Source organism: Beta vulgaris, chromosome 3 (genome assembly GCF_026745355.1).
Source record: "Beta vulgaris subsp. vulgaris cultivar EL10 chromosome 3, EL10.2, whole genome shotgun sequence".
Taxonomy (NCBI): Eukaryota; Viridiplantae; Streptophyta; class Magnoliopsida; order Caryophyllales; family Amaranthaceae; genus Beta; species Beta vulgaris.
The window spans coordinates 14,205,524-14,215,106 of NC_079204.1; the positions used below are offsets into that span (position 1 = coordinate 14,205,524).

At 31.1% G+C, this 9,583-nt stretch overlaps 1 protein-coding gene across 1 annotated transcript; it reads right to left on the minus strand.

The window, feature by feature from the left end:
* Positions 1 to 2,827: 2,827 nt before the first annotated feature.
* LOC130590761 (F-box protein At3g07870-like) lies at positions 2,828 to 3,892 on the minus strand. The gene has a single exon (XM_057393304.1). The coding sequence runs from the start codon at positions 3,890 to 3,892 to the stop codon at positions 2,828 to 2,830; it is 1,065 nt and encodes a 354-aa protein (XP_057249287.1).
* Positions 3,893 to 9,583: the final 5,691 nt, after the last annotated feature.

Sequence of the window (9,583 nt, forward strand, 5' to 3'; positions counted from 1 at the left end):
ATTTTTTTTAATTATTTTAATATATTGCTGCGGTTTTTGCCAGAAACCGCAGCAATATATTTGGTTAAATGGTAAAAAAATTCACAATATTTTCTTTGAATCTATATTGCTGCGGTTTTCGGCCAAAACCGCAGCAATATTGTAATTTTATATTTTTTCTTATCTTTTTACGCGATATGTTGCTGCGTACGGGTAAAACCGCAGCAAATAGCAATTATTCTACTAGTGCTGCTATCAAGAAGATGTAGCAACACGACATTTGTTTGTCTAGAATTTTAGATATATATAATTATAAGACATTGTTTTATTCTATTTTGAAACACAAAACAGTTATGTCAAATTGGTGGTTAAGTTCTCATTTTTTATTTCAACAATTACATGTTAGATACCTTGTAACTACACAAAGTTGATTTTTAATTGAGGGGTTGATATGGACATAGAGAATTTGCATAAGACCTTTAGAGGGAAATGCGACGTGGCACTTATTAGACACTATTAAGAACCTTTTTTGATATATTACTATCTATAGATTTATTTATGTGTAGAATTCTCATTTGGAACCTTGTATTTTGTCTATTTATATTAGTAACCAAGAAAATAATTTATCTTATGAAATGAACACTGTATTATCGTTTATTTTGATCTATAAGGTGTCACACAACTGATCGAATTTCGGAATTATTTTTTGTTAAAGTCTTCTGAAGCTACTTAAGGCTATGTGAATTCATTAGGACACAAAATTATATAAGCAAAACCTAATCTTCTAGAAGTAACTATAAAATTGCAATAAAAAATCAATTTAAATGGCCATTTATTGATGTTTTATGTATAGTTTTTGTTTTATTCTTAGTGAGAATTGTTTTCTGATAAAGTTTACTTAACATCAATTAACATAAAAAGAAGTGTATAATTGATGAAAAAGTAATAATTTTGATTAGAGTCAAAATTAATTTTAATCATGCGGGTCACATTTTAGAATGAAACGATAGTATAGAGTCATTTGAGATAATAAATCATAGTAAAGGTTACTAAACGAAAACAATCAAATCAAGAATTTATTACCAATGATAATTTTCCTTTTTTTTAGGTGCGACAAAATGCAGCATTATGAACTTGTTATTTTTTCTCTTGAACTAAATAATTATTAAATTCTTCATCGATTTCAAAGTTTTAAAAACATTAACTTGTATGGTCAAAGTTCATAAAATATAAGTACACGGTAATATACATATGCCTCAACTTCTTCGATTTACTAATACGGGTACTGCTATTTGTGAAAGACAACAAAATAAAAGAATGATACAAACATTGCACAATTTAGTTAACCAATTACTTTATTTATTCCATGTTAATTGCAACATTTCTCTTATATGAAAGTTTCACAATAATTGCAAAGTTGAATTGCTTAGTCATGTTGTTTTTCTATCTCTCTCCTATCCACCTAAATTCCTCTCTTGATATATCAGCAAAGTGGCATTTTGATAAAAGTGTATGGGGGTGATTTACCACTTTGTCACTTAATCTATCTATATCTCTCTTCTTTCCACATAACAATTGTGTCAAGCATATATGCATGTTAGAATAATATAGAACGGAGGAAGTATGTTCTTTTTTTATCAGAAAATATAATCGACGAAAAATATGACTTTGGAACTCATATTACAATTTTTTTTTTTTTGACAGGAGAACTCCGGGATACACTTAATTGACGAAGAATTGTTTAACTAATAAACAAATAATATTCAATTTCCAAATAGTCATGCAAGATACATAAAAATCTAGTTGTATACAACGACCCAAGATTTCTAGAACATTAGAATAATAATTATACTACTTAAATATAAGCTAATCTCATATTACATTAACAACCCAGGGATTGCGCAACATAAAGAAATATGATACTTAAAGAAGATTATATCTAAACATTAGTAATAGAAAACCTCATAGTCTATCTGAGTGATCCTCCCCGAAATCAACTAGCTATAGTCGAGCAAAAGATCGACATGCACAATTTGACTTGGATCGAACGAACTTATATTGTAACTAGTACATTTACTCATTTACACCACCCATGGTATCATTGTTCGAAGAATTATAGATATGTTTGTTCGATATACATATGAATGTATGATAATGTTACGCTAAGGAGTTGTGGAATTTTGATTGTATGATATAAGAAGCATTTAAAGAATTTTGGGTAGATGAATTGGTGCGCCCACACCTCATTATAATCTCTGTGAAACGAAATTGGAGGCGGAACCAAATGCGTGCCCGCACCAAGGAGGTGCACCCCCATCGGATTATATGGTGCGACTGCACCATATGTCCGAGACGCAGTTTTTTGCGTTTTTTTTGGTGTCTTTTGGCGTGAAGCAACACATTGTTTTTGGCCTATTCTTCTATATATTTGCTATGATATTAAGTAGGATGTCACTTGTAGAGATTGATTGAAAAACTCATTCTAAATTACCTTGTAGTTTATAAAGTTTGTCATCAACAAATTAAATTCTATCATCTTCTACTTTGTATCTCATAAGTTTTTACCTTGCACTCGTTAATCATAGTGAGCCAGTAAACCGACTAAACTAGAGGCAGAGTTTTTTCTGGGTATGAAACTCTTTTCTGGGTGCTTCTGGAACTCCATTTCCAAGTTCTTACATCCATAAACAAAGGACCACAAAACACAAAAGCATTCCATTTCCACCAAAATTACGGACACATGAACAAACCAACACATACTATTCTCCTCTAATTAAACGAAAACACACACCAAAAAAGACAAAGTTCACCTAGCTACATAAAAGAACAGAAGAGATAAAAATGGCGGTCACACCTTTAAGACGGAAAATTTGGCATCAAACACCATCACTTCCCAAGTAGAAAAGTCAGGAATCGTAACTTTTTTACAAGTTTCAGATTCAATATCATAAACTCCAAGTTTATAACTACCACCATAATTATAAACCAACACTAGAGGAGTAGCTGGACCAGTACCACATACATGATTATTGTAGACGAATTGCTTCACCCAAGAATCTTTAACACCGTATTCCTTCATAACCCACATTTCACATTTATTTATCAAACAAAGGTGAGTATTATTTGAAACACTTATTACATCTGTTCCCTTTCTCCCCTTCATACTATCAGGTACTAAAATACGCGAAAACTTTTCTCTACTGAAATTGAATGACCAAATAAAGTTTTTACCTTCAGAGCACCAGTGAAGCGCACCCTGCAAGAAGGCTTGACTCCTTCTTAAGTGAGATTGAGGAGCATTAGTACTGAGTGTCCTCCATTCGTTAGTACCGAGTGTTTGTACCTGGGCAATATGCTTCTTTCTAGCTTTAAAGTCCTTGATGATTCTGAGTATTTTGAATTGCTGCGAAACAGGGCACTGACCGAATCCATAAGCCTCAAGTGAACAAGATGATACTTTCGGTTGCTGAACAATAATTTGTTCGGAGGTTAGAAGATTAATTATAAAGTAAGGACTCCATTGTCTATAACACTTCAAACAGATCAGTCCATTGCACTGATTAACCACATGTAATTTGTGATGTGCGATGTTTAATTTGGATTTGAACCTAATCATATGATCCTCACTCACACAAAGATTATACATATCATCTACCTTTGACGACTTGTCTAGATCAATCAACAGATAATTCAGCCTTCCGTTGTTAAACTTACCATAAAGCATTATGGTAGTATAGGAGCAAAAAGATGAACGTAAAGTAGCAAACTCATTACTGATGATGATTTCATACCAATCTTTGCAAACAAGTTTACAGTTCAGGCACGCCTTAGTTGGGAGTTTTAACAAGATATCAAAGATAATTGGGGAAGGTATATCCTCGATAAGGGTTCGATTCAGTTTAACTTTCTTCATAGTAGCTTAATTTCTGAGAACAAGGAAAATCAAATGTTAAGAGAAGAGACAATAAATTGTTAAATTTGATGCTATGATTTATGCGTTGGGTACCGGCTAGGCCGTAGCAATAGTTTGTTTAATCATTTTATAAAGGAGTTGTAGTTTTATATAGGGTAGGCCTGCTAGGGTTTGTATTGTCATATAAGAAAGGATTGGGGAAAAACATACTCCCTCCGTCCCAAAATATAGTTCCCATTTTCTTTTTGAGTGTCCCAAAATATAGTTCCCATTTCCATATTTAGTTCCACATTTTTCCGTAATTTGTCTAGAAAAACCGTGTCCCATCATTTATTTGCTTCTTGAATTTTGTTTTTTCCTTTGTTTATTCAACCTAAAAGTTGCAATTAATGTTCTTTCACCAATTATTTTTCATTCTCTCTCCTAAAATCATCTTTTCCCATACAACATTTATTTAAATAAACAAAAAATCTTTACTATCCCTCTTAGATTCTACTTGCATAAATTACCGTGAAAAAAGGAAAATGGGAACTATATTTTGGGACGGAGGGGGTATTAAACTAATTCCCCTAAGAAAAGATAATGAACTAATTACCCTAAAAAAATAATAAATTAATTATCCTATCTCTATCATATAAGGCAACACATGGGGATACCAAAAAATAGAAAAAGGAAAAAAAGAAAAAAAAAACATAGAGGATAATTAACTGTTTCATTTGAATAAAAGAGGGAAAGTAGGACATTTAAACTGAACATCGGTTTTTTGAGAAAATAAAATGTAAAAACAGTTTTTATACCCAATTAATTTTAATTTCTAATTCATTTGTTATCACACGTTATCGCACGCATTGCGTGCATGTAAGACTAGTATATATATATGAAAAGAATCAAAGAATCGATCTTTCTTTTAATCTGGAATTCTCTTTCCAGTTTTCTTCTTTTATTAACACTCAAAGTGATGCTTGTATTATCAAGCTACAACGACTACATCAACCTTTTTACATATATATATGCAGAGGTAAAACTAAATCTAGAGAAAGAGGAGTGTGTTGTACAAACAGACAAAACATAAAGGACAAAAAAAAAATATAATCTGCCTAGGATCAATAAGGAATACTAGGTACAAAATTATAGGAAAAAATACTCTAGTTTAGGAACATGGAGAGATAATGTTCCCTACATGTATGCACAGGATATGTTCAATACACCCCCCCCCCCCCTCAAGTGGGATTAGTGGTAAACAGTCCCAACTTGAAACTGAGATGCTTGTGTTGTTGCTCTTTAAGACATTTTGTCATGATGTCTGCCAGTTGTAGAAAGGACATGACATGAAGAACATTGAGAAAACCATTGATGAGATGTTCTCTAACATAGTGACAATCGACCTTGAGATGCTTGGTGCGTTCATGAAAGATGGGATTGTGAGTAAGCTAAGATAGATGGCAGATTTGTTGTCACAAAAAAGATCAATCGGTGTAGGAATGGTAAGACCAAGAGCACTGAGAAGTCCCTCAAGCCAAACTAATTCACTAGTAATTTGGGACGTACATCTATACCCAGCCTCGGTAGATGATTTGGACACTGTTTTTTTTGTTTTTTTTTTTTTTGTTTTCCAAGATATGAGAGAATTGCCCAAGAAAACACAATATCCTGTTAAAGACCTTACACTAAAGGTACAATTACCCAAGTCAGAATCACATAATCCAGTAAGCTTTAGTGAAGAGTCAACAAAGTAAAATAAGCCTTGATGAATAGTCCTAAAAGATATTTGATAACATGTATGGCAACTTGTAAATGTGGCTTTCTAGGCTCTGCCATGAACTGACTAAGTTGTTGTATAGAATATGAGATGTCAGGCCTTGTTAGGTTTAAATAAAGAAGCTTTCCAATAATGCTCCTATAGAATTCTGGATCTTCCAAGACATCCCCATCATCAATAGATAGCTTAACACCTTTTGGAAAATGACATTTCACAAGCTTGCAACTGGTAGTTCCTGTACTGGTTAGGATATCCAGAATAAATTTTCTCTGATGAAGAGTGATACCTGACTCGTTTCTTGTCATCTCAATACCTAGGAAATATTTTATGTGTTCTAGGTCTTTAATGGTGAAGGTTATGTCTAAATCTATTTTAATTTTCTGTATCTCATCATGAGTTTGAACATGTCCATATACTTGTTTTCTTATAAGTTTCAACATGCCATTAGCCAGTGGTCATGGGAGAAAATTAAAGCGTACTTGGCCGATATTAAGATTAATCATCTCCTAATTCACAATTAGATTTTACAGAGGAAAGGATATTCTAAAGGTTGTCTTGAGGATGGACTTTTGGGTGCTAATATCCTCAAAAGCTAGATAGAATCCTTATATAAATCTATAACAATTGAATTGAAGTTAGAGCTAATATAAGTATATAATACAATAATGAGATAAAACTCAACCCTAATTTAACAATAGAAAAAAGTATAGAACAAATTCAAGTTAATTAACGAGAAACAAACTCAAATCTTAACATCTTCAAATTTCAATCACGTTTACAAATTAACAACAAACCAATATAATTATGTAAACTTATTAGTTCACGGGTTATCTCAGCTAATTCAGCCAACTACCCAAGTCATAGTACGTAATCCTAAACAAAATAAAACTTCAATATTCAAAAATTGAGCATAATAATCACATGTGGCAATCTATCAATATCATTATCTAAAGCAAAATGATCTCTATTATATAAGGGAAGAGGGGAGCAATGGTGTCCTCTTTTGAAATGCCTATTTTGCCCCTTCCCTTTCTAAATTATAATAGAAATGTCAAAATCAAAAATCGACACTCAAAGAAAACTACCGAAAATTAATTTACAACACTCACTCACAAATCACTTAAAAGAATAAACTTTACAAATCACTCATACAATTGAGAAAATCACGTTATATAAATCACGCAAATCACTCAAATAATCAGGAAACTTTATTAAAACTTAAAATTAACATACAAACTAAAACTAATAACCTGGAACGTCATTACATACAAAATATTTATAAAAATTTACTTACAAATCACTATTCTAAATAACCATTCACAATTACATACTCACAAAAGTTACCTATAAACACAAATCTGAGAAAAACATAAGATTTTGACGGCGATATCACACATTCATCAATCAGCAATTTGCCAACTTCCAAAAAGGTACATAATTCTTTTAACCTTCAAAATTATTTCACATTAGTTGAAATGAACAATAATAACTTAGTCGACTATTATGTAGTTAAAAAAAATGAAGATGACAACAATGAGTTCAAAAGGGCCTTTATACAATCAGGCCTAAATTTAATTCATTTTCGTATAAAATATATTTAGTTTTTTCTAAAAAATAAATGCCAATATTAATATTTTTACCCAAAACTTTTGCAAAAAACCCATGTTCAGAAATAAAATTTGAAAAACCAAAACAATATCAAACTTTTTCTGAACAACTTTTGCAAAAAATCATTTTCAGAAAAAAAAAACTACATTTATTTGCGAAAAGTAACCATTTTTGTTTTTCTAAAAAAAATTGCAATATCAAATTGTGTATGAATAATTTAAAATTTCATTTCAAATATAATCGAAGCGCAAAGTGTTAATATTTAGAAAATGACAAAATTTAAAATAATGAAAATTTTAAATATCAATGTGTGAAAACAAAATTTAGAAGTTAGACAAGGAAAAAAAAGTGAATTTAGTTTATACTTTCCGGTTACAATTTTGGGATCATGGATCAAATTTTACCCTTGCTAATGCCTAAAAACGTTAAAATTTGTGTTTTAAAAAAATGAGGCACGCATCGCGTGCGTAAATTGCTAGTAAATCCTATGTGTCAAGCTCACAATCACCGAGCAATTCTAGAGCATGAGGAGTGTAAAACGCTCATCTAGGCTATCCACGTAGGATTGCCTACGTGGAATCCGAAATTTATAAAATTTTCAGAAATTTTATTGACTTAATTAGGGGTGATTTAAGGTAATTATTTATGATTTGCGTAAATTGTGGAATAAAAAAGTCAAGGTCGGTTTTTATAATCTCCAATTCCATTTAAATTTGACCACTATTTTTCATAAAAGGAATACGTGATTTTAGGAATTCACTCCACATGGAAACAAGCAATTACAATCTTCAATCATGTGCAAGTTGATCACCTAAATCAAAATCATTCCTAATTTGGATGACGTGATTTTAGGTATTGATTTAATCAAGCTTTAATATGGAAATTCTTGATTTGATGATATTTTATTCTAAAAAAATTCAAAAAAGACCTTGACAACCACCTTTAATATTGCATTATAAACACCCTAATCACATTTGCATTGCAATACAACATCAAAATTCATTTCATACATCATTTGAGAAAAAAAATTATGTCAAGCATCATTCACGGTTTGCAACAACATCCAATTTTCTGTAGAAGGTGAATTTGTCGCAACATCAAATGGGAAGATCAATTCGTCGTGAATGAAAGAGTGTACCATATTTCACGTGATTACTTAACATTTTTGCATGGGATTGCATTAGAATTTTTTGTAACAATGTTTAACATTATTTGTCATCTTTATTTTTGTCGTGATTGTAACACATCAAATTTCTACCTATTTTGGCAAGTTTATGAAAACAAACACCATCATTGTCAAATAGATTATATTGGTAGCCAACTTAGAAATAGGAATACACCTTCATCCGTGTCTTTTTCCATTAGTAACATTTGATTTTATTTTTAAACAAAGTGAACTAATGAAGAATACTTAATCAAATACTCACTTGTTTGGGAGATTTGGGAATTACATTTCTGATATGATAAAATTGTGATAAGAGTTGACTTTTAGGAAGTTTGATATTATAATTTACTTTATCATATTTGTGTTAATTTTTAATGAATAGTTTTAAGTGTTAGTGGTAGATGTTAAAAAAAATTATACATGAGTAGTTAAATTCCATGGAAAGTATAACAAGTGAGCCAAACAACAAGGAAGTAGATTTATAGAAAGTGCAAATTCCATAGTACCAACCAAACATGTTAATGCCATTTCCTAGGAAGTCATTAAGAGAAGTAACTTCCCATGAAATAAAACTTTCCATAGGAAGTTAATTTCCATGTGAACCAAACAATGCCTAAGAGTTGATTAGCTAAAAAAAAAAAATATTACAGCAAAAAAAATAACAAAAGAAGAAATTTGACAAAAAGAAAATATAATTAGAGAGAACTCAGAGAAAATTTAGAATAACTTACCATTTACGATTTGAATAGTTTATGAAGACTCGAGGAATTTCGCACACCTTGAAGAATTCGCACAACGTTGCAACTCTAGGGTTTTGAGGGGTAAGAAAAATGAGAAGTGAGTTGAGAAGTGGAAAATGGTGGAGTGAGTAAGGTTTTATCACTTTTATGTTTTATATGTTTAGAAATCCTTAAGATCCAAAAATCGGGCTTGGCACAATATAAGTAAGAATAATATTTTAACCTAACCCAACATAATATAGGTTATTTTAAATTAGGTCATTTCGAATTATTTTCAGGTTGAAAAAGTTGAACTGAACCTAACTCATTATATTTTTTTTTCAGATCGAAAACCTCAACCCAAACCCAAAATTTTCAAGTCAGTTTCAGGTCCGGATATCAGGTAGGACAATTTTTGCCAACCCTAGTATAATTGTACA

Excerpts from the sequence above, each read along its gene's own strand:
- LOC130590761 (XM_057393304.1), bottom strand. The coding sequence starts at position 3,892 with ATGAAGAAAGTTAAACTGAATCGAACCCTTATCGAGGATATACCTTCC.